This window comes from Macrobrachium rosenbergii, chromosome 54, assembly GCF_040412425.1.
Source record: "Macrobrachium rosenbergii isolate ZJJX-2024 chromosome 54, ASM4041242v1, whole genome shotgun sequence".
NCBI classification, from domain to species: domain Eukaryota; kingdom Metazoa; phylum Arthropoda; class Malacostraca; order Decapoda; family Palaemonidae; genus Macrobrachium; species Macrobrachium rosenbergii.
In genome coordinates this window covers 17,677,582-17,704,736 of record NC_089794.1, presented here as the reverse complement: position 1 = coordinate 17,704,736, position 27,155 = coordinate 17,677,582, and the positions used below count along the sequence as shown (strand labels likewise).

Sequence of the window (27,155 nt, the reverse complement as noted above, 5' to 3'; positions counted from 1 at the left end):
GTGGATCTTTGCACGTGCTATTATACTCTCTCGGTCTCATCTGTGAAAAAGCTACTAGGCCAAGGAAACACCTAGCTCCATATTGCGTAAGCCATTATATTAGCGGAACAGAGAGTCGTATGTCCGTATTTTACGATCCTTAGATGTGGTGAGTTTTCCCACTGATGTCATTGATTAGTTAGACATCAGTAAAGTCCCACTCGAAGCCTATAAGATTTCTGCCTGGTGCATTATGCCTACCCTGTTAAATTCAGTGACTGACAGCAGAAAAGATGGTTCATATTACCTCTCGCGGGGTAAAGTGGTGGAAAAGTTATATTATTGGATTTACTGGTCTTGTGGAGGACTGGAAGATAGGCTACAGCTTCTTGATACTAGGCCTAAGCTGAAGTTTAAAGTGCTCAGCAGCCTGTAGTGAGGTACCCAATTGGACAAAGAAGTGTGGTTTCCTACTAAAACAACTGGTAAGTAGTGAGTAGTTTAGATAATTATGACTGCGTAGTTGTATCAGAACTAAATTTGGCTATGGCTATTTTATATACTTTTAAGTAACTTTATGTATATTTAATTTTTATTTCCTTAAAGTTGTGTTGAAAAGACTTTCTTAGTGCAAATGTTGACGAGTGCTGTTCAGTCCAATTAGCAAATTAGACATTATTTTGTCATTCTGTGTAAGAAGCAGTTTTGTTGATAGTCAAATCAAATATGTTTTTTCCACTGCAATTACTGGGATTTCCTGAGACCGTTCCGTTGTTAAGTTGCGTTAGGTGAACACCTTTAAACGGTATAGACTATACAAAATCCTAACAGCTCTAGGGAGCTGGGACGCTAAAGGAAAATGGTTGAAAGATGACATTCAGGGGAAACGGAGACATGAAAACCAGGCTGAAAATAATACGGATGTGAAATAATAATGGGAAGTGAATATTACGATAGTAATTTATCCGCCTATTTACTGTTTTGAAATGCTCTACAAAGAACACATTTATCTTGGTTGTGTTTGTGGCACATGAGAGGTTAAAAAATGGATTGTATTTGAGATTAGTAATTGGTGGTACCCACCAAACGCACTGCAGTGAAACGGTAGCAGTTGTATTGAAAGTGGCTAATGAGTTGAAGCAGATAGAGGAAAATGTTATCTTTAAATGCGATGAAGGCATGAAATGAGCCACAGAAACGCTGAATGAATTTTCATTTCCTCTCGAAAGTTGTATGAAAAGTCAGTACGATGAAGGAGACGGTTACTGAACATGTATATAAGAATACGTCTTTCAAATCGAATGTAACAAACTTTGCTGACAAACTTATGACTTATAAAAGAGGAATGCTTTAGTTTTCAAACCTGCTGACCCTACAGTGTATAGGCTACTTGAACAGTAGATAGGCATTATGTGAAATCCTATTGACTGTGAAAAGCAGCCAAAATATGGAAACTTATGAATGAAATAAAAACAATGAACTTGATTTTCAAGCGGATGAAAAATGAAGATCGAACTCAAAGGTCATGATATCAAATGTTCCAAGTGACTAAGAAGCGAAAATAAAAAATCTCGAAACAACGAATACCGTTCTGGGTGCAATGTTTATGGCGAAATAAATCAAAGATAAGATGACTTCAATCTACCTCAATATTGATTTCGATGAAAACCACAAAAAAATCAAAGACGTCAGCAATATGGGTGTGTCGAACTTAATAAGAGGAAGAACGGAAATTACTGTTATTTTCGCTTTGGGGCTTTTCACCCTTTAAAGAGGGCGGCTCCAGAAAGTGTTATATACTTCTGCTTCTCTGGGATGAGGTTTATAAGGTAGATAATATGACGTTCAGGATTGACTTTCTCTCATGTTTCTCAGTTAGGGTAGATTTCAGCGTTACATTCTTGTCATGTGTCTCATTTTGATATGAGTAGGCCTATCAGGGATTGCTGATATTCGCGTTTCCTCTTTTGGTAAGGAGTTCACGATGCTTTTTTGTCCCGTTTCTCATTTAGAAAGTGACGTTAGGATCATAGTGAAAATTCCATATATCCTTTTATATATTATTACTATTCAAATATTTCTAGGTTCTTTGAATGTTCTTTTTTTTATTGTTTCTGAAAAGGCTCACGAGGAGGTTGTGATGCTACTTTCAAATGCCATAGCTTTACTGTCTTAGCTCTTGTTCTCGTGACATACGTTTCTGTTAATGTGTATGTTTATTACTTGGCTGGTTTATTTTGTTTATTATCGAATTTTACCCTTTTCTGATTCATTGCCTTTTTCACTTATCAGCATTAATTTTGTTTTCTGGAAGTTTCCTTTACCTTTCTCAACCCTTGTTAGGACTCAAGGCAGTTATGTAACCGCCAGGGACATAATTCGCTGAATAGGTCAACAGAACGAATTTTTTGAGAGCATACATACATACATGCATACATACATACATACATACATACATACATACATACATACATACATACATACAGAACCGAAAGAGAAAACTAAACTTATGCAACTATTAGAGTGACGTTTTCCCAAACTACGTCGCATTTTACGTATAATTACGATTAGGTCAAAATTCCGACCGTTGATAAAAGCGCAGTTTCCAACTACGTGTCAATCCTTCCAGATTAACACCGGAGTGTGATATTCTGGCGTCGTTTTCAAGGTTATAAACCGATCGACTTTAGATATTGCCATGATTCCGAGAACCACTGGCTCTCGGGTCTTGTTGTGACCCATCGTTGCACTCAGTGACCGCCTTCCACCCTCGTCTTCTCCAGTGATTCCGCTTTGTTCCGTCTTCAATAGCTTCCCAGTAGGCCTATACGTAAAACGATGGCGAAATAAAGGCACAGGCTTTCGGGTCTTGTTGTGACCCATCGTGGGGCACAGTGACCCTCCCCCCACCCCTTTTCTCTTGGCTCTGCTTGTTTCGTCTTCAGTAATTTCCTAGGAAACGTATAGTGGATTACAGAATAAGAAATACAGGTGGAGATATGCTTTCCGAAGAGATACGCCCTGGGTGGACGGAGTGAGTGTTTTGTCGATAGGCTGAATGTGGAAGGCTGAAGAGGGGTAGAGCTGAATGATGCAAGAGTGGAAAGAATGGAGGACAATAGGTAGGTGAAAAGTGCAGCATTCGCCATATGTCAGAATGTCATCCCACCCCACCCTTTCCAAAAGTGTCTGCCTCAAAAGGAGCATTCCAAATAATATGTAACAAAATACTAACACAAACACCCAAGCTAACGGAGAAAAATTCCAGCGCGACCTCTCAGTAGTGCGGACCAATGCACGTTGCACAATGTTTGAGCCTGCCAATCTGTGGTCACAATTCCTCCCCCCACCCAATGAAACTCTGAAATTCCCCCTGGTTGAGAACCACTGTGGTTGGACAGATCTAGGACGCACGATAGCACGGGCAGGTTCGAGGCAACTGGCACAGTGTGTTAGGGCGTTCAACGTGCTACTGATGTTGTAGAATCTTTCAACACAGGAGGTTCAAGCGTGATTCAGTAAAGCATGAATGTGGCAGCGACTGTTGTGTTGTTTATTGCTCTGGAGCCACTAATGCTAAGGGGAGACAAATTAGTGGTTGGTGTGTAGACATGCATTAAAAAATGACGGTAACATAACAGGTCATCAAGCACCTTCTTGATAAATGGATGAAGTTCCCGTAACATTTATGCTGCCTAATTACATAGGCGCCAACGTGCCAGGCCAACTAATACTAAGACAACTAATCCCTGGGCAGTTGATATTTAGGACAACTGATATAATATAGGACACCTCATATCAGGTATAAAGTGATAACGATTTAATTTTGAAAGAAAAATCAAGTAAGAATAAAACAGCATATATTATATTAAAAGAAAAACTATTTTTGGGGGGACAATGAAAACTAAAGACATGAAAGACTGTCAATACAAAAAGAATTTAATAAAACTGAAATTTATACAGATTATACGCCACAGCTTTTAAGAAAGACATTTTCTGGCGAGGCTCATACTTTTCAAGTGAAGTTGGCACGAAATTGAGTTTTGTAAGGCACTATGTAAACCTTCAAGGCTGTTATTAGTTCTAGTCATACCAGTTGAAGTCTTTTCTGAGATACTCCGTATTTCAATTGGAAATATTTTATCCAGACTATGTCTTCTGGCGCCTCTTCTTCTTTCGAGTCCAGTGGTAGTCATTTCAAAATACTGCACAAACTCTTGTGACAGACTATCAGTTCTTCATAAGTCTAATCCTTCGGGCCAGCCCTAGGAGAGCTGTTAATCAGCTCAGTGGTCTGGTTAAACTAAGGTATACTTAGCTTTATAGGCAGCAAATGCATCAGTCACTGGTGAAAAAGCAAGTGCTGTAAAGCACTTTATCTTTAGACGAAACACTTCATCTGTTTTATGTTGGGCTTTATGACCTAGCTCGACAAGTTTTCGGTGGAGGTTTCGAGAAAAATGAAATAAACAACCAGTTACCTCTATGTCAGGAAATCTCGAAATAAGGCTATTCATGGGGGCTTTTTCGAAGTCCGTCTTATACCTTTAGGCTGAATTTCAGGGCGAAGAGTAAATGAGAAAACAACCGATCATAAGTTGCTTGCTGCTTGTTGGATAACAATACGAAAACACGAGGTACATTCATATTGCCTATTTGAATGCTGATTGTATATAACTGGTAATATCCAGATGGAAAAACTTTAGATGTGCCATCGCCAGCTCAATCACGAATTTTAACAAGCTCATCCAGCCTTGTTGATGAGGCGAAAATCAGCATTCTTTCCTCATCTTCTACGCCAGTATCACATTGCATAAATGGTTCCCCTGATTCAAATCCGCAGTACAATGGCGGGATATCAAAACCATATCCTTCTGAAGGAATATTGGGAGCACTACTATTCTGCTGTCGCCACCGAAGAACATTTCGTGATAAACTTGATGTTGCTGGCAGTCCAACCAACGTCTCATCTTGTAGAGAAGAACATAACATTCTGTGGCAATCACAATTCTCACGGTCCCTTGTGATGAAGACAAGGCTCTGGCTTCTATAAAACCGAGGACAGTTCTCGATTTCAGTTGATTCACATCAGCGCTATGAAAGTGTTCCCTTTTTGAAGATACTGTTTCTAAATGGGTCCTCAGCCACCGTCTGAACGCGCGCTCTGCACATCTGGACTTAACATAACTGTACTTTTCTTGATTTACCTGCATTCTGTCTGTGAAAATTATATACGTAGATATCATCCACAAATTTATTAGCTCCTCGCTGAGATTTTATATAATATGGCACTGTGAGGGTTAAAGAAAATTTTAAAACAGTCTAATAGCTGACAAGTACAAAACCAACTGACTTGACAAGTGCAAAATATAGAAACAAAACAATTTCGTTGAAAAGCTTTGACGGCCGTTTCTGAGTTGTTTGCTGGACGAACAGTAACTACCATCAGCTATGAAATTTAAAGGATGCTAGTCAATAATCAAAGAGTTAAATGATCACTGTTACGCCCATAAACTAAAAACTTGCCTATTTACTTCATCAATAACTATCTATAAGTGGGTTATTTTTTTTAAGTGAAACTGTTTATACCTGTTATGAGTTTCCCTGTGTATTAGTTGTCCTAGACATCAATTGTCCAGGTACGAGTTTTCCGGGAATAAGTTGTCCCGGTATCAGTTGTCCTAGAACCAGGAGCCAATGGTGAGAGTGGATGTCACCCGGGCTGGACGTCGGGAATTGAATATGGATATTATTAGATTTCTTGAAAGAGGTAAAGAGGTGTGTCTGTTTGAAAGTTTGGGCTCATATTTTCTTTCACTTTTTTCGCTGTTGAGCCCGGGCTACTTAAGGATTTTAGACTCCCGTCTGATCTTCATCTCTGAGTACTGTTGTTGTTAAAGGTTCAAGGAGCCATGTTGTTTTCCTCAGAGATTTATAGATGATCCCTTCTGGTCGCCATCTTGGATTTTAAGCTCAGGCTCAAAATGGCATATTTTAAATTACCTGATTCAATGACCTCCATGTTGTTCGGAGGGATACTTATATACTTAGGTAGGATGAGAAAAAAAGGTGAGTTACAGAACAGGTGATGTGAGGAAAATAATGGGATTATGCAAAAAAATTGGAGCGTCTGTAGAAGGCCAGGTGGGAATTTATGAAGAATTGTTGAGCCAACTCTCCTGTATGGATGGGAAGTATGGATGATGAATTTGAGTGAAAGAAAACATTTTGAAGCTGTTGAGATGAACTGTGGTAATATATAGTGGTAAGAGACGTTAGCATAGATGTAAAGATAGATCAATATGTTCTGAGATGGTTTTGACATGTAAGAAGAATGGAGGGCAGTAGTTAGGTGACAGTAATACATAATTCGAAATAATTTGGAGGGAGGAGGAAAGGAAGACCTAGAAAGGTATGGGTAGGCTGTATGAAAGAGGTACTGGAAAGAAAGGGCCTTAATATTCAAGATTGCAAGATAGAATTAAAAGTTGTATAGTACGTAAGGGGTTTGATGAGCCCCTGATGAACCTTCTGTGTAGATGCATTAAGCAGCTAATACTGTGGCATTTCATGCAACACTGGGGGATTCATCCACGATTCATATTTAAAGCATGACTGGGGTAGTGACAATAGAGCTGCCCTTTGCCGGAGCCACCCTTTGTAGGGGAAACAACTTAATGTATATAATTTGAATGTCAGCATTTATGAAATTATTCCATCTGGACCCATTTTCCTCCAGGAGATTACTTGAATCTGTTAAGATTTATGAAATTACTCCTTCCAGATACTTTTTCCTTCAGGAGATTACTTGAATCTGTTAGGATTTATGAAATTATTCCTTCCGCATCCGTGTTCCTCCAACAGAGTACCTGTGTGCTCTTTTTGGCAAGAGATAGATTACAGCAGCGATCTCCAGATCTCAGATTACAGGGTTAACCTGGGATTTATTTAACGATGGTTATGTGACGCGAGGTATTTCTGGATTTCTTCTTTAGTGGGACAGTTCAGGAGGTTATTATCCACGATGCCTGACTTCCAACGCCCTCCTGATGAGATCATGTTACCTGTGCAGTTTACATAAAACACCTTCATAAATCTGATCCGATTCAATCGATAAACCTTGATGTCACCACATGAATATTACCTCTGTAACACCTCCTCCCATTTTCCACTGAAATGATGGCCGGCGTGTATTGTCCATAATACAGTGGCTTATTCGTTTTAGTTTATATATATATATATATATATATATATATATATATATATATATATATATATATATATATATATATATATATATATATATATATATATATTATATATATGTATATATATATGTATATATATATATATATATATATATATATATATATATATATATATATATATACTGTATACATACATATATATGTATGAATATTTTATATATATTATATATATGTACATATATACATACATACATACATACATACATACATACATACATACATACATACATACATACATACATTTGTATATACGATGTCCATTTTTTCAGTTAAATTCATGTCCTCTAATTATTATTATTATTATTATTATTATTATTATTATTATTATTATTATTATTATTATTAAAAAATGGGCATACCTTCGTATAAAATAGACAAAAAAAAAACCACGGACTTGCCGAGCAACCCTCCAGAGAATGGAATGCTCGTATGTGAATGAGGAACAAATGTAATCAGGTGTGGAGCAATATTTAGGTGAAGACAGATAAATATTGAAAATTAAGTCGGCAGGTAGATATAAACAAAGAGGCAATGCTGCAAGTCACTTGAACTTATGATAGATAATCTTGTCCTAGTTCTTGGACATTAACCGTTCGTTTGTAGGACAGCTGGAAGCAGGGGAATCATTATTTTTGCGTCGAAGTTAGTTCGTTGACCGCGTACCATTCTCATTTCAGTCTGTTTCACGAACTGCGGTCGAAAGACTCCCATTTGTCTTCGGTATGTTCCCCTTTGCTTTAGTACCTTATGCCGCGTTATTATTATTATTATTTCCGGCACTCGTTTTTCTCTTACCTTATGAATAACAGTAGTCTGATAATGGTACTAAGATCCTCTAAATGGTATTTTACGCACTGAGTAACTCTTGGTATGAGTTGTTAGACTAAAACTCCAGCAAATCGAACATGATACCTGTTGGGGATTAACTGCTCGATGACGTCACTGAAAAGGGTTAGTCTCCAGTAACCGAAAGCTGGGTATTGGCTGGCCGCTGCTGCTGCAGCCTGAGATGGAGCCTTCAGTTGTCTGCTATCTTTGGAGGGTACAAGGCGTTGCACGACGCTAGGCCTGAACTTATAAAAAAAACAAAAGAAAAGAAAGAAGAAGTATTTGTGAGTATACATTAGCATACATTCATTAGATATATATGGTGTTTTGTTTTTAATTCTCTATTCGTAGAAGATTAACATACTCGTCTGAAAATTTCTTTGGAGATTTCAACTGGGGTAGAAGTTAAAAACTTTATTCAAATATAAATATTTTAGTGGTTATTTAAAACAGAATTCGAACTTAGGGACGTATCATCATTTGTCTTGGTTTGAACCACGATATCAATTGGCTGGGCCTAGTCCAAACTTCCACACCAGGCCTCATACGCTTCAGCACCCTACCCTAATTACCTGCCGCCGTTAGCAAGGGCCCGTGCTAGGAAAATAGGTGGTGGAGTGGGCATGGTCACTGTCACCTACTTCCCCACCCCCCCCGCCCCTAAAAGGAGTAGGTTTGAATCCTGGTCGTAGTATGGTGACTTAAATATATAACCCTCTTTGGGTGTAAGCTATTCCCGAGGTAATATGACTTGGATATTAATCATATTGGTTATTTGTGGGTTGTATACAAACTGGAATGCTCTAAAGCAATTTCTGTTAAATCCCATCATGCCTCTGTTGATCTGAGCAAAGAATTTGTACCTGGCAGGTAGCTGATTATGGTGAGTCACTATCAGAGTTAAGAATGATGTGGGGCTAGCAACCTCATTCCAAAAAATATATCCATGTAATCTGCTGACCAGATCCATGTGTACATTATTGCAGGTATACAATTTAGTTAAGCTGTATCAAATTCAGGTGCTTAGTCGGTGACAGATTGTTAAGTGTGTGCTATGAAAAAGCTTATTTATTTAAAGAAAGCTGGAGATAAGATGAGATTCGTGAAAGTTAAAGCAACAGGAAGACACTGAACAAAGGAATTTCACAAAGAACCTTTGTATCACACGCTGTTGGGGATTATGATGCTGATTAATTATGATGAAATATTTTCAACTTTTTTTTACTCACAGACTTTGATTCGAACAAGTGCCATTCATTCCTGTGAAAATAATGCTTGAACTCGTTTTTTATTATTATTATTATTACTGTGTCTACTTGATTCTTAATTTCTCGCCAGAATGTCAAGCTGTGATGGCAGAGTCTGTATGGAAATGGAAAGGTGTTTATCTTGCAATTAAACTCTTATGTGTCAGATGGAACAGTGTAATCAGCATTTCCTTGGAGCGTCTCTCTCTCTCTCTCTCTCTCTCTCTCTCTCTCTCTCTCTCTCTCTGTGTGTGTGTGTGTCTCCGTTGTCTATTTATAAATCAGGCAAACGCAATTATATTTTCTTGAAAGATCATTTTTACGAATAGCAACTGTTAAGATTCGTTTCCAGATAGGTAGATGGATAGATAGGTGGGTACAGAGAGAGAGAGAGAGAGAGAGAGAGAGAGAGAGAGAGAGAGAGAGAGAGTATTAAGTCATGGAGGTCGTGTTTGCTAGAATGACTATTGCATTTCTGTCTTCCTTTGACGTCATCAATTGTTTGATCACTGGATCCACTGGCACAATAGCGCATGCGCCTTGAAAGGCCGGGCGTTATCGCAAGAAGAAGAATAACGAGAGAAAAGGCGGAGAAGAACAAGAAGGATAATAAATTGGGAATTAGGAGAAGGAATATACTATTGGAAGGGAAGTAGGAGAATGTGAAGAAGTAGGGATTTTGGAATGAATAGGCGCGTAGGAAAAAAAAGATGATTAGAGAGAGATGAAGTTTCCACAAGAAAAGGGAACACAAAAGAAGACTGCGAGCCTTTTTAGGACTAAGATGAGGAATAAGAAAAAGAAAATATGGAATGATAATAAATAAATTCAGAACTAAAAGAATGATAACAAGTTCATGACCAGAAGAGTGCAAAGAGCAGGAAAAGGAAACGAATTAGAGTTATCCAATTTAAGCTTAAATAGTCGGAAGAAATATTTAAATTGGTTGATTCTCGAGTTAGCTATGCTGACCCAAAATTGAGAGAGGGAGCTTCATTCAGCGTAAGCTTTAAACAGTGGGCATTAAGCTCTGTACGAGCGTCAAGGATGTAGGAAGTAAGCTTTGTACAGGATGTCCGGAAAGCGTGGGGAACAAGGTCAAACCTAGGTAGAGTAATGATCATTAAAGATAAACTATTTAACTTAGTTCGTTATTAACGTACCTAAGTCTATATCAATTTTAATGAAATTTTATGTGATTCTTTTTTATTTTTACTTTGTGATTTTTATTTTAAACTAAACTAATTTTTCTATTATAATTGTAACTAATTTAATTTGGTAAGGTTAAAGCCTAAAGGTTTCTAGTTTACGGACACAATTCTGATTTTCCTTATAGAAGTTATTTTATCGTTTCACCATTTTAGTGAAACTCATTTGAATTCAGCTTACGAAAAAAATTCAATCAAATGACGGACTATCTACAAAGAAATTAATTTTTAGCGTAGTTAGATTAAATTTGAAAAAAAAAAATGTAATTTTTAAATCTTTAAAATTTAAAAATTTTTACATTTTAAAATTTTTGAACTTTTAAATTTTCAAAATCTTAAAATTTTCGAATTTTTAAATTTTCAAAATTTTAAAATTTCAAAATTTTAAAATTTTTAAAAATACAATCATCATCAACATCATCTGATAAAATGAGGTGGAAACAGAACCATCATATTTTTTTTTATTCTATTAGTGATTTTGTAACGTGCGCATAATAAAAAATAAGCCGGGGATTATTCAGTGCAATTTGTGGCTGTAAATCTGTTATTTGGTTTTAAAGAATGCTGATTACGAGAGAGAGAGAGAGAGAGAGAGAGAGAGAGAGAGAGAGAGAGAGAGAGAGAGAGAGAGATTTAAGTGTTGATAAGAATACTTATCTATCTATCTATATACCTGTTTATCTATATATATATATATATATAATATATATATATATATATATATATATATATATATATATATATATATATATATATATATATATATATATATATATATATATATATGTGTGTGTGTGTGTGTGTGTGTGTGTGTGTGTGTGTGTGTGTTTACATACAAAAAATACTAAAGGGTAAGAAATGTGGAAATATATATGTAACTCCGAAAGGGTAATTGTCTATGAAAGGATGAATCACAGTGTTTGCAGATGGTACAGTCATGTGGAAAGAAAGGAAGATAGTAGAGAGGTGGAAAGAAATACTGTACTTTTCGGAAGTCTTAGGAGGAAAGAGGAAGGGAAGACAAAGAAGGAGCTGGAGAGATATATTATTAAGGAGGGGCCTTGACATCCAGGTAGCGAGATTGTGCTTCCAATGTAGAGGTGAGAGGCTCAATGTGTGTAGCCTCCGTAGTGGGGTAGTGCAGTCAGTGCACCTCATGCGGTGCACTGTAGGCATTACCTGAGGTTCTTTGCAGCGTCCCTTCGGCCCCTATAGTTGCAACCCCTTTCATTCCTTTTACTGTACCTCCTTTCATATTCTTTCTGCCAGCTTACTTTCCATCCTCTCCTAACAATTGTTTCAAAGTGCAACTGCTTTGAGGTTTTCCTCCGGCTGCACCTTTCAAACCTTTCTACTCTCAGTTTCCCTGTCAGGCGCCGAATGACCTCATAGGTTCCAGCGCTTGGCCTTTGGCCAAAATTCTATATTCCAATGTATGTGGCGGGTTTGAAGGGATGTTGGTGAGCGTTCTGTGTTGATGCATGAAGCGTCTTGTGTTGTAAAAGTTCCTTAATAGTGTTCATCCGCAATGTAGTAGTTTAATTGTGAATGGGGCAATAGTTGTCTTTCTATATTCTGTTTATGCCAGCCATTGTAAAGCAAAGGATGATTTTTCCGTTTTTAATTCATTACCTGTATTTATCAGTATTCAGGAATCATTAGACTTAAGAATATAATATAACTGATGCATGAAATATACTTCATATTCAGAAGATAAACTCCTTATTCATGTGGAACAAGCCTACAGGGGCCACTGGCTTGAAATTCAAGCTTCTAGATAATATAGGGACCATGAAATTTATTCAGCCTTGGCCATCAATTAGAACCGCATGATTATGAAGGTATAAAATCAAGCAGTTCACAGAAGTGCTGACACTTAAATCCCAAAATTACGAAAGCCATAATACCCTATAATTTATGCGGACTGCATCTCAGCGGCTAAACCCCATTTTTCACGATTAGATAAAAATTGACACATATAAATGCCCCCGTAAGTTTGATGCCGCTGTTCTCTTATGACTTAGCTTTATTATGAAGATTACGGGGTTCCTTCATCAGTAGCGGATACATTACAGCATTATGTGATTATTCTTGACAAGAGAAGTGAATGGAAGCAAGTGTGATTAAACTTTTTGTTTCTGAGAAGCTTATCTGAAGAGAAAAAAAAAGTACAGACTGATTCAAAGTCTAAGTAAAAAGATTGTCTCTGCAAATAAGGCCGTTTACAGCAATGGAAATTGCATAAGAGAGAGAATATGCCCAAATAGAATGTATATATATTATATATATACATACATATATATATGTATGTATATATATATATTTATATATATATATATATATATATATATATATATACATAAATTGTCAATTTAAAAATAGTTTTATATTAGGATTCAGATGGGAGAACTAAGCGAAAAATTATGCCTTGAGGGAAACTGCGGAAGTTAATTAGGTAACAATAAAAGTTAGAGATGGTCTGGACATGTCCTACGCCTAACCCCTGGAGAGCATAAAAAGTGATATTGCCAGCTGAAGTAAGTGTAAGCTTTGAAAAAATCTTTTGATTATAGAATTCTCCCTTGAAAGCTTTTAAAGAGCTCTTGCTGCTTTTGCCGCTCGTAGTAAAACTTGAAAAGCAGCTGCGCTGCTTTGTAACAGCAGCCGGTAGCCCAAAAAGGCAACACCTCGAAGATGACAATGAGATAAAAGGCCTCGTCATGTTGCTTATGCCCTTTTGGCATGGCGTAATGAAAGAGTCATAGCGCATTCAGTAGCTTTGTGACTCGCAAGATCCGGTATTTCCCTTTTAAGTTTTACTGTATATTTTTTTTTTCTTAAGTCTGTAATAAATTCCCGTAATCTGCTGCCTTCAAAGATAATCAAACGGGAATTCTATATAATAAATTATAACGTCCTAAGTCCGACCAAGCCCTCTTGCGACATTTTCGGTGACGTCGAGCTCACCACAGAAGGCTTTCGCTGACGTCATCGCGATTCTGATGTTCCTGGAAGTGGGGGGACCCTCCACAAGGATACGCGAGCGGACGTATCAAATGGAAAATGTCAATAGAAATGAGGTTATTTAGGTTAACGAAATTATAAGTGTATTTAAATTTAATGTAATTTGAAATGGTATTTTATTTTACTTACTTTCTCGCTCGAGAGCAGATAAGACAGTAAAAGAGATTATTTTTATGGGGAGTTCGAAAAACTGCATATTTTGTTTGATACTGTTTGAATGCAGGCGAAAAACCTTGCAGTGTCGTTTTACACTCCTAAAAACGTATAAAATTTTACTTTTGTACATAATAAAACTGCAACAGTTTACCTTGAAAACTGACACAAAAGACTACCTTTTATATATTGGACTGCAATGATATATTTCGAAAATATATCATAGCATTAGGCTTAAATTTTGTTTTGTTTTCCAGAGGCACCGACAACTAGGCCAGTATGAAAAATAGTAACTAATATACTTTCGAATAATCAAGACAACTGCTTAAATATCGACTTTGGGTGCCAATAAAGCTACGCTTGTACCAAGACCATCAACACAACTCCAAAGAAACAAATGATTAAGATGAATAAAAGTGACTCAAAGATGGCCTCCGCCAGAAACGTGTTAGCCATGTTTTTATCTTTCTCTGTTTTAATGTCGAGTTCTGCGGCTGTGAGTATTTTCAATTTCTGGTTATAGTTTTGTTTTAAGCTTGTTGCCTTTGAGTACAGAATGTTTTTCTTTAATAATGATCGAAAATATAGAGGTAAAGGTATTCATTGCCGTATATCTGTTTTCATACAGTGGAAAATCTTGATATACATGTGCTACACATTAAATTTTTAATTTATGAATATATCAAAATATTATAGAGACAGCAAATGTATTAGTTCCCTTTGTTATTTCAAGAATAAATTTTGAAATGATTCTGCTCGGTAAAATATGAACACAGGCAAATCAAATTATAAATAAGTTTTACGAGCAAATTGATGAATTCATCACAATTCCTTCGGCCCCCAGCTGCAACCCCTTTCGATCTTTTCACTGTACCTCCTTTCATATTCTCTATCTTCCATCATACTTTCCACCCTCGCCTAACAATTGATTCATAGTGCAACTGCTTTGAGGTTTTCCTCCTGTTACACCTTTCAAACCTTTTACTGTCAATTTCCGTTTCAGCGCTGAATGACCTCATCGGTCCCAGTGCTTGGCCTTTGGCCTAAATTCTACACTCAGTTCAATTCACCTCAATTCCTACCCTCAAACCAGGATTCGGGAAAGAGCGTGGTGGTGGCATTTGACCGAGAATCCGCCTTCGACGCCGTTGAGCAGGAAACTATCAGCGTAATTTGGTTTACCAATTTCACTGAAGAAATAGACCGAGTTGAGGTCACCACCAGCAATTCTGTGAGTACATTTTATGCTTTTGTTTGATCGTAATGATTATGATGACATTAGTACTAATGGGAATGATGTCTAGTATTTTATTATATGCCTTAGACTCGGTTTCGTTATTTTTATTCTGTATACGTTGTACAAATCTTCCGATGTGTAAGAATATATATAGGACCATGATTCTGCATAATTCTATATGTATATATATATATATATATATATATATATATATATATATATATATATATATATATATATATATATATATATATATATATATATATATATATATATATATATATATATATATATATATATATATATATATATATATATATATATATATATATATATATATATATATATGTATATATATATATATATATATATATATATATATATATATATACAAATATATATACAGTATCTATACATATATGTATATATATCAAGAGGTGAGGGCAGTGAAACCGACTGGTGCATAAAATCATCTTTATTTGTGCCGACGTTTCAAGAACAATTAGTCTCATTTTCAAGGCTGCAGTAAAAGAATAAACATTGTACATTATAAATACATATAAATTACATAGAAATCTTATTTAATTTTTAAAAACACTTGTGCATAAGGACAAATTAAGCATTGCGGAGGCATACCAACCCATACTGAAAGGGAGAAGGAGGGCTACTGGAATATGGGTAAGTGAAAAGCAAGGAAGACGGTTACGACAGGTAGAGAGGGGTGGAGGAATTTTGGGCATTCAACAGTGGAACTGTCTCTTTGCTAATTAGCGATTCCAGAATAGAGAGTGCTAGCTCTGAAGAGGCTCTTGCAATGATTTTGAATTGATCATATTCAATGTTATTGCCGCGTTTTTTGTCATGCTCTCAGATATTTGAAAATTCGGGATTACTCAGTTTATTGCCCGTTCGATAGCTCATACCTCTGTGAGAATCGGCGCTTACCTTACGACCACAAACCAAGGACACCAAGGAAATCGTCTTTATATGTCACCCCAGACGTCATAAGATTTCTTAAACGGTCCCTCAAATCATTTCTAAACCTTATGGAGCCGTAAAAATGAATCTAATTCCAAAGAGTCCTCTGAAGATTGATTCTTTATTCAATATTAAAGACCGTTGGAGCGACCTTGTGACGTCTGGGGTGATGTATAAATACGATTGTCCTCGGTGTTCTCGAGGAACTTGGCTTGCACTCAAAGACTTCTCAAGGAAGGCGCCGATTCTCGCAAAGGTGTGAGCTATCGAACGGGCAGTAAACTGAGTAATCCCGAATTTTCAAATATCAGAGAGCATGCCAAAAAAATGCGGCAGTAACATTGAATATGATCAATCCGAAATATCTGCAAGAGCCTCTTCAGAGCTAGCACTCTCTATTCTGGAATCGCTAATCATCAAATAGGTAGGTTGGTGTACCTCCAGCAATGCTTAATTTGGCCTTGTGCACAAGTGTTTTCAAAAATTAAAAAAGGTTTCTGTGTGATTTATTTGCATTTATAATGTACAATGTTTATTTTATTGCAGCCCTTGAAAGTGAGAATGGTTGTCTTGAAACGTCAGCACAAATAAAGATGATTTTATGTACCAGTGTGTTTTCACTGTCCTCATCTCTATCTCTTGATATAAATTATCTGCCTGATTAGCTGTCCTGCCTGTACCCTTATATATATATATATATATATATATATATATATATATATATATATATATATATATATATATATATATATATATATATATATATATATATATATATATTCGTGTTGTGTGTGTGTGCTTCATTCCAATTATTTTAGCAAACTGTCATACACATATCCGAGATAATGTTGCCACTAATCCTTCGCATTTCCATTGACTTTCATTTCAGAAAAACTCCGAAGTGACGTATTACAGTCAGCCAATGCTCTACACAACAAACTCCCCCGTAGAAATCAACGTAACGCGGGTTAACGGTGAAGTCACTTACTACGGTGAAATTAACATGACAACCTTGTTTGTTGGGTTTAATGAAGTCCAGATATATTTCTATGATAAAGATAATAACGTGAGTTACTCTATTTTTTATTTGGTAATTTTTATGATAAAATTTGGGGTCTCAAGATCATTTTTTAGACTTTTGTAAAGTCTGAATTCGTGGTTTTTATGTGTAGTGATTCTTCTTCTTTATTAAGAATATGAAGATTTGGTTTGGCTTTTTCATGTAAAATTTGAGCTCTCAAAATTTGCTTTGTATAAAATGCTTTTTTAAAAGGGTTTATTCCGGTAAACCTGTGACAGAGGTCAGGCTATCAAGGGTTTGTTCAAGTGAAGTTCTCTCTAGTTTACGCGTTACAGATCTGTGACAATTTTTTTTTCGTTACAAATAATGAATCCCGAACCAACATTGTCATAGATAATGTCATTTACATTAGATTTTTGTAATGAGCTATAAAGCGCGAAATTTAATAGGTAGTCATTATAAAGCTTAGTTCATTCTAATTCTGAGTTCCTCGTTTAAGGAAAGACATTGTTCGGAACTCCTGCCATTTTTCGGTTTTAGAATTATAATTTTTTTGTTGGTTTCTGAAATGATTGATAGATATTCAGAATTAGATTAAATTTTCCATCACCCTCTTTTTCTCTGCAGACCATAGGCCTTGTGACGAAAGAGCAAAAGGTCTATCTGAAAGGCCAAGCCTTGGCAGACGCATTCTCGTACGGCAGTGCAGTTCTCCAAGCTTTCCTCTACTTCTTCATGGGCGCCACGCTCGACCTTGCAATTGTCAAAACGATAGTCGTCAGGCCCGTTGGACCTGTCCTGGGTCTTTTTTGTCAATATGGCCTCATGCCCTCGGTGAGTGGATGAATCGTGTGATGTTTTCTCTGAAAAGGAGGTTAAGGTTTATAGACTCAATTTGCTAATTACAAAAGGTGGAAAATTACAAGCCTTGCATCGTTGCCGATCCCTTCTGCTGTTCCCGTGAAAATGGACAGCTTATACTTAATTGATTGTCTACGAATTACAATAAGTATGGCATTACAAGCCTTAGGGTACGTCCAAAATATAATAAAACATGTTCTAAACGCACGGAGCAATTGTCTGTAACATTTAACGAACAGATTTTAAAGAAGTTGACGAGTATAAGTAGAGAACGCACCTTTGGCCAGTACCGGATGTTCGTATGAAGCGCTGGTTGAATAAAAGTCATTAACATCTGTTCAACTTGTTTAAGATGTGTTTCTGACATGCTTTACTGTAGTGCGGACGCACCCTTGTGCCTTTATCACGCCCTACAGTCTGTTGCTGGATTTTAGCTACTTTCATCCGAAAAATAAAAGCGTGTTGACTACGTAGAGCGTTAAGTTGTCATGACTAAGACACTGACTTCGGTGCTACTTCGGCTTGTTATCTACGCGCCAACTACTCCGAGGTGCTAGTACTAAACACCGTATGGTAAATGTAAAGTAGGCGGCCGCACGAAGATATCGTTTATTAATATAATTTGTGGACCTCACTATATAGATATGGGTGTATATAATACTTTGATCCCCGAAGGGCTAGTACTAACACGGCGTCCCAAGGAACTTCCGCCATGTTTAGTATTAGCACGTGATCGCAGTAGTTGACGCGTAGATAACAAGCCAAAGTAGCACCGGCTATTCTTAGGAATTGCAAATCTTTCCTCTTTATTGTAAGTTTTGTTTCCATTGTTCCGAAATTTTGAAAAGATACCTAAAACTAAGCAATACCACAGCGTTCAGGAATTTTATAACTAAAAAATATCTTTCATGCTTTCGTTAACGAAAAGCCTTGATCTCAGCCATGGAAATTTTCTGAAGGAGACTCTGACCTCAGTTGGCCTTTACCATGAAAATTTTGTTACCACTATCATTGGCCTTTTAATCTTAAAGATTTTGCTTTCGTTCTTTCATTTTACTGCTTTCTGTTGCTAGTCCCACTCATGAAGAAAACGAAAATATCTCGAGTGTCTTAAAATCTTCCAAATCCTTTCGCTTTTCCTTTGAACTCTTTGAACAACCATAAAATCCTATGGGAGATTCCCATCCCTGCCCAATCAGATAAGCAAGAATGGGGTGTAAAGCATTCAGAGTTTTTGTTCTTTTTATTGAAAGGAATTTAGATAAATGCAAACTCATGCTTAGCCTAGCCTTTCTGCACCTAATCTAAATGATACGTGAGTTCGCCTATTCGTAGCTCTCTGCAGTATCTGTATTTTTTTTTACTGAATTTTTAAATTTGAAGCGTTTGAAAAAATTATTTTTAAGAAATTATGCAATATTTGCAGCAGTTTTGGTAGATTATTATTATTATTATTATTATTATTATTATTATTATTATTATTATTATTATTATTATTATTATTATTATTATTATTATTATTATTATTATTATTACTGTGTCAGCATAGGTCTAGCATTTATCCAAGACTCTCATGTAAACACTACAGAAATATAGAAGTGTGTTCCTTATGGACGTGAGAATTTATAACAAATAAAATAAATGAGTCAGTAGTTTCGTAATGCTGACGTCAGCCATTGGCAACATTATCAGAAGCTGAGATTTTATTTTCCCGAGCACAAAAGGCGCCTAAATCCTTTTATGGGGAGCATTTGGGAGAGATTATGATCCCACTATTTAGAGCTTAGCGGGCATCACCAAGGAAAAAGGAAGGGGATTTTGAGCCTCTTAAGCACGAATCAAGAGGCATTTTCACGGTCATAAAGTATCTGAACGAGATGCACTTCGTTTCATTGTATTCTTTCCATATTGTCGTAACGAAGATCTCACAGCTAGGCTAATTAACTAGAGGATATTCTGAAGGTTTTGTAACGCTGAAATGACATGGGGTTTACAGTTGATATATTTTGACATTTAGTTGCTAGTTTCTGATTTGGGGGTCCACCTATGAAAGATTACAGTTCATGATTATGATATTTTAAGATACATTGACAGTTACTTTTTTTTCCGTTAGTCCCCCTGATTATGGACGTCTTGCTGTGACGTTTTCTGTTAATAAAGTTACGAAATATGATAGGGATAACTAAGTTACTTTTATCGCTTGCGGCTAATGCAGACTTCTCATATCTTATTATATTGTTTCCGTTATCCATGGGACGTCTAGCTTATGAGAGTGGCGATTTATATGTATTCTTGTAGACTTATATGTATTTTTCTTAGATATTTTATGATTAAATGCAGAAATATGATGCGATATGATCAGGCAAATGATTCTCGAAATATTGAAAAAAAAGTTACATTTCAAAGGTCCTTTTGAAATCTGATTTCAGGACTCATTTTCCTTTTATTTGTCTTTTATTTGTAAAGACGTAATAAAATAGAAAAAAAGTCTTACATTTATGGAATCAGACTTTTGAAACTGCTTAACTATAGTTGTTGGTTAGTCTATACCGCAATCGTCTCTGTAGGTCTGTTTAAATATTTCAATAGGTCCACAGCTTGATTTGTTTTGTAGATAATTAGTTTTTATATCAGAGAAGTTTAAACATTTTTTTGCATATTTTCTTGTGAATTAATGCATGATGTCTTTCCCATCATGCGTTCATTGCTTCCTGTCTATATCATTTTCCATTTAATGAAATTTGATAGCTTAGGCAAACTCCAGACCAAAGAACAACAAAATCAGTAACAGCAACAAAACATGCATGAAATTCGTGGAAGAGATTTTGAACGCACACACACGCACACGAGAGAGAGAGAGAGAGAGAGAGAGAGAGAGAGAGAGAGAGAGAGAGAGAGAGAGAGAGAGAGAGAGAGAGAGAGAGAGAGAGAGAGAGAGAGAGAGAGAGAGAGCACCCATACCCGGAAATATAAGCAAATATTTTTACGTAAGTTGACGGCAGATCACAAATATAGCATAAGTATCACCACTTACATAGCAGCGAGGAAAATCCGTCTGTCATGCTTATTAACAAGATATCGAACCGAAACTATATTTATCGATACCGTTAGAGAAGATTTTTCCAAAGATTAAGGCGTTAGGCAAATCTAGCATACATTATCCCTAGACTTTCGATCCATCTTTGAATGCAGTAAATGTGGTCTTATTATCTAGAGATTTTACTTGTTGACTTTCAGCATATTTATAAGATACGCGTATTTTCATTGTTACAATGGCCTGGAAGGACAAGGGTTCGTTGAATTATTTTCCATCAAGGCTTGTAGCAAAAAGTGTGAGGAATTGGTTAAGTTGGAGAGGCCATTGTGGCTATCAAAAATTCATTATTATTATTATTATTATTATTATTATTATTATTATTATTATTATTATTATTATTATTATTATTATTATTATTATTATTGAATAATATGACTGCATTATGCGAATTGATTTTACACTGAGTTTTCTCAGTTTTTCCTATAATTCGCTCTTCATGCACATCAGTATCGGTCAACAGTCGGCCAAGGTTCATAATTTGTGGATACGGACAGCGTATTTCTTGCAGCAGAAATTCTTTATTTCCATTACAGTAGGTTACTGAAAATGGTGTTGTAAATCCGTAGATTTTCACCGTGCGAATGTTATTTCTTTTTCCTGACGTCTGTTTCTAGTATTTTTAGTACTTTTTCCGTCGACATGTTTTGACCAGCTCGATTGAATAATAATAATAATAATAATAATAATAATAATAATAATAATAATAATAATAATAATAATAATAATAATAATAATAATAATAATAATAAAGCCGCTCTATAAAGCGGAGCGGAAAGTTACAAAATATTAATATTCATGAAACCCTGAGGCTAATTTATCCTAATTTTCTGGATGTTGTTGAGATGAATCTGGATACACAGGGCGCGCGTGGCAGTGACTATAGTGGTCCTGGAAAGGGTCGATTTTTCATTAGCGGCAAAAAAAAAAAAAAAAAAGTCCTTATCTTTGAAAGTAATTAGCTTCTGCAGAAGAATGTTGCAACGTGCAGATACAAACAGGTAAATTCAAATAGATACGTTCGTGTTTTCTTCGCGGATTCATTTGCTAAAAAAATATTTTAAAAATTCCCCTTTAGCTCAATGGAAGAGCGGCCTATCTTCGGAGCTTAGAGCCTTCAAAATTGTCAGAAAGATCTCTACTGTCTTGCAGAGAGAATTACCGAACACCAGAAAGGTAGGAAAACAGACTCCTAGTGGAATCTGCTTGCAAAAGTATTCAAAGCAAGGTTTGTAACAAAGCAAGATTTGGATAGCATTTAGAACATTTTACCAGTAATGGCAGGTATGTAACTTTGAACAAGAGAGAGAGAGAATGTGACTGTGTGCAAGAGAGAGAGAGAGAGAGAGAGAGAGAGAGAGAGAGAGAGAGAGAGAGAGAGAGAGAGAGAGAGAACAGATGTTCAAAAAAGCATCAAACCAAAGGGGACATTTTGTGTGCAGAGACCCCCCGGGGACTGTACAGATATATGACCTATTCAGAAGTTACATGAGGCTTTATTTAACTTTTACGAAGCAAACTTGCTAGTTGAAAGTACACTTTAGGAGGTTGAGGCATACTCGTGTGAATAATGGAGAAGAATTATCTGACACGCGAGACCGGATTAACTGGAAAATTACCAGAATTTTGCAAGAAAGATGCGAAGATCAGTTATTTTATTTCAGCTCGAGAAACACTGCGATAGCATTAGAAGCAAAGATATCTGTTAGCATCATGTAGGGACTTGTTGATAATTGGGTTCCAAAATGGTTGCGTGAAGTGTAGTTAAAACCAAACTAGCAACTCGATGATCAGGATAACTTATACTTGTTTTGATTCAACAGATTGCATATGGTTTAGGCTTGCTGATTTTCCCGGACGATTTCAGCCTACGCCTAGGACTCTTTTTAAATGGCTGCTGTCCCGGTGGAGGACAGTCTAACATGTGGACTCACTTGCTTGGGGGATCCCTCGACCTTTCTATCATGATGACAACTGTCTCCACTTTAGCTGCGTTTGGTAAAGTCTTTTATTGTGCGTTGTCGCCTTTCATGGTATCAAACTGATATATAGTTATGTTAACTGTCCTTTCTCACGGTTCTTAATATTTCATGTTCTCCATCTATTTGTCTGTGGCTTCTCTATTCTCCTCTGTCCACAGGAACTGTCCCTTTGTGGGTGCTGACGGTGGGACCAACCATAGCGGATGGCGGCAACTTTGTCATACCTTTCGTTGACCTGATCACGACCGTTGTAGTGCTAATTTTCCCGTGCGTCATTGGCATCATCTGCCAGAGTGTTTGTCCCAAGTATGTTTTAAGACGAATTAGATTCCATAATCTTTTCCACTTAAATAGCCTCTTTTGTGCTCATGTACATTTCTGGAGGTCCTGTTACAGAGGTAATGCCTATATACAAATTGCTTCCTCTGTGATCATGTATATTTCTAGAGGTCCTGTTACAGAGGTAATGCTTATATACAAATTGCTTCCTCTGTGATCACGTATATTTCTAGAGGTGCTGTTACAAAGGTAATGCCTATATACAAATTGCTTTATTTGTGTTCATGTATATTTCTAGAGGTGCTGTTACAAAGGTAATGCCTATATACAAATTGCTTCTCTTGTGTTCATGTATATTTCTAGAAGTGCTGTTACAAAGGTAATGCCTATATACAAATTGCTTCTCTTGTGTTCATGTATATTACTAGAGGTGCTGTTACAAAGGTAATGCCTATATACAAATTGCTTCTCTTGCTGTTACAAAGGTAATGCCCATATACAAATTGCTTCTCTTGTCTTCATGTATATTACTAGAGGTGCTGTTACAAAGGTAATGCCTCTATACTGAACTCCAAGCTAGTGATGGTGTGTTTTTTAGACATACTTTCTTTGGTGTTTTGAATAAGTCGACAGATTCAGTTACAGTGATTTACCCCCACTTCCACCTACAAGTGTCATATTTTTTTAGGGAGAAAATGAATATTGTAACCTGAGAGTAATTGTGGGAGCATAACTGAACAACGCCACAACTTTGTGTGGATGGAGCAGTGCCATCAAGGCGTAATTAGTCCTAATTACATGATTATTTCGAGATGATTTTTCAGCTTATTTTGTCTTATACCTTGTTCATCAATCACAGATCCATTTAACCGATCTTTAATCTTGATGAATCTTAATTACAAGTTTATTAGTCTAACGTTGTCATGTACCTGAAACATTGGCCTATCTAAATAAACTTAAATTTCATATTAAAACATAGCCTAGCATATTAAATATAGTATTGTATATTAAACATGGCCTTTATATCTTGGTCATAAGCCTAGTATGTAACTAATCCTATTTTGTACCTTGGTCTTAAAAGCTCTTTAATTGCAATCCTACTTAGCTGATCATATCTTACACGGGTTCTTACTCATGGAGCAACTTAACTTAGACTAAGTCAGTTTTTATCAAACTTCTTTAAAATTTTCAGGGTGGTCATATATTCGAAGAAAATTCTGACGCCATATAGCATGGCCGTGTTACTCTACACGTTCTCCTTCGGCGTCTACGCCTACTTCTACCTGTTTTCCATCTTGACCTGGAAGGTGAGATTATACAAACAAACAGGTAGATATTTATAAGGTCAGAGAATGTAAAGTCACTGTCTCACTATGTTCAAGGACAAGGTTCCTTGCCGAGGGCCTAAGCTTCACCCTTTTAGGCGCAGGTACCGGGCCCCTCCCGCACTCTTCCTCTACTCCTGCGGGAGCTTTACATCACCACCATCTCAGGCCTTTCACAATTCAAAAGTGTCCAACTACAGGCTTAAATTAGATATTAGGAATATATCAAACTTACTTAGTTTGTATGAGTTTATTGCAAGAGTAAGTGGAAGTACCAAAAATGTAGTTGATCATCAGTTAATAATAATAATAATAATAATAATAATAATAATAATAATAATAATAATAATAATAATAATAATAATAATAATAATAATAATAATAATAATAATATACAAAATCCACATTTATGTAAAGTAATGTATTTACAAATGATAAAATAAATTCCAGGAGCTTTCGAGAGCCTGCTCAGCTCCCTTCTTCAGCTAGAGATTTTCTAGCTGAAGAAGGGAGCTGAGCAGGCTCGAAAGCTCCTGAATTTATTTTATCATTTGTAAATACATTACTTTACATAAATGTGATTTTGTATTTTATAAACATATTCACGGGATTGTGAAGAAGATTTGCAATAATAATAATAATAATAATAATAATAATAATAATAATAATAATAATAATAATAATAATAATAATAATAATGTTAGGGGAGCATGGACCCCTTGAGCATTCTTCATCCCTCGATTTTGTTTCTTCTCTAAAAAGAGCAGTTAAAATAACTAAGCTTGGAATTCTTTCCTGTTTTCCTTCAGTTACGACCTTCTGTCCTGTTCTGTTAATATTTGCAAAACATATTTGTTTCGGGGTATTATATAAACATTGTATCATATTTCTATTAAAAAAAAAACTTGCGAATATAAAGAGAAATCTTCTGCATTTTAAGTTGCCAAGAGGTCAGGTAACTTAAAAAAGATATAACCAATCTTAATCCAACTTCCTAACCCAACTTTGCCCCCGCCCGCTTTTTTGTATTTTTCTTTCACGAGAGTGATTGTTGTCTACAAAACCCTTAAAGAAGGGTTTAATACATCATCAACTTTAACCTTTCAGTTTTTGTTGAACAAAAAAGAATATTGTTATCATTTCTAATTAGTCAGTCATTGTTATAATTATCATTACCATTATTATTTTCACTGTCAGTATGATTCATGCAATTACATCATCATCATCATGAGTCGTATTATCAATAGTGTTTTATTATCATCATAATATATTGTAACTGTTATTGCTGATAGTTATTAAAAATTAGGCTAAATATAATTACTACTATTCTTGTAGTTAAAATTGATATTTTGCGACTGTATTGTCATTACTAGCATCTAACAACCACTTTCCACCTACGGTCAACGACAGAGCGCCTCGGCAGGACTTCTGTTGCCTCTGTTGGGATACACACTTGGAACCTTGTTGGCCAAGCTGTTCTGTCTGACTATGAGGGAAGCCATTGCGGTTGGTATCGAGACAGGGATTCAAAACACTATGCTGAGCATCATCATCCTTACGGTCGCTATAGAAAAACCAACGGCTAATTTAGCAGCAGGTAAAGATTACCGGAAATCTAGTAGTATTACAGTAGCAGTATATAGCAAAGATGCGTCTCTGTAACGGCTCCCTCTGCGCGTAGCTATTCAATTTTCAAGCCTAGTACCACTACTACCACCACTACTACTACTACTACTACTACTACCACCAGTAGTAGTAGTAGTAGTAGTAGTAGCAGTAGTAAGAGGTGAGGAGGAGGGATTTACCTTTGAAACCGGTCTACCCAAACCAGCCCCAGATTTCTTTCCTTATTTAAGAAGAAATCATATAGGCCAGCCATACTGGAGTCTAGAAATGTGACTATTTGGTCTAGTAACGAATCGAACCTGACCAGCCCCAGTTTTCTTAACTTATTAAAGAAAAGATCACATAGGCCAGCCCTTCTGGCGTCTAGGAACGTAACTCATTAGTCTAGCTGACTATTTTGTGTCAATAGTTTTTGTAGCAGTCATAAAAAGAAACGTGAAAATCATTCCGTTTTTACTTGCAGTGGTTCCAGGCTCAAACACCCTGTTCACCCCTGTGCCCTTGCTTATCGTCTACATCATCAAGAAGATCTACGAAAAGGTGAGAGGAAAGGAAATCCCCGAAGTGAATACATCCACCACCGATCTTAAGGTATGATTGATTTGTGTTTTGTCACTGTCATATTAAATAGCCTATATTTTGCATATGAAAGCCGGTTGGTTGGCAACCAGAAGCTCAGTCGTAAAGCCTAGGCCTACTGTGAATATTTGAAAGCGAGAGAGGTTAGGTGAACAAGACTGACTGGAATGACTTTGGATAAAGGTATAAACTGAGAATAAACTAGGAACACGTAAGTGGATATAGCACCGAAAAGTCCTCTTGAGATTAAGTTATTTCTTATTATTATACTTGATGTCACAGTCTGTTGACTCCAAACCTGTCGAGCTGCAGCTCAATGGCCACTCGATCCCGGACCTCGACAAGAAAAGCCAATTGGACGCTGAAGGCGGAATAACGAATCCAGCAGCTGATCTACGAGACATTGCATGAAGAAAAGTAGAAGAAGAATAGGAATGAATAAAGAATAAACATCACGAAAAAAAAA

At 36.3% G+C, this 27,155-nt stretch overlaps 1 protein-coding gene across 2 annotated transcripts; it reads left to right on the top strand.

Annotated features, from left to right (window-relative positions):
• The first annotated feature begins 180 nt into the window (after nucleotides 1-180).
• Nucleotides 181-27,155, top strand: LOC136834795 (hepatic sodium/bile acid cotransporter-like). Of its 2 annotated transcripts, none has more exons than XM_067097507.1 (11): nucleotides 181-464; nucleotides 13,965-14,203; nucleotides 14,801-14,938; nucleotides 16,812-16,988; nucleotides 17,571-17,777; nucleotides 22,722-22,896; nucleotides 23,039-23,186; nucleotides 24,352-24,466; nucleotides 25,895-26,081; nucleotides 26,574-26,701; nucleotides 26,972-27,155. In XM_067097507.1, the coding sequence occupies exons 2-11, from the start codon at nucleotides 14,105-14,107 to the stop codon at nucleotides 27,098-27,100; spliced, it is 1,503 nt and encodes a 500-aa protein (XP_066953608.1). In that variant the 5' UTR covers nucleotides 181-464; nucleotides 13,965-14,104; the 3' UTR covers nucleotides 27,101-27,155. The 2 variants fall into 2 exon arrangements, with proteins under 2 accessions (XP_066953608.1, XP_066953609.1); XM_067097508.1 differs by lacking the exon at nucleotides 181-464 and adding an exon at nucleotides 8,234-8,359.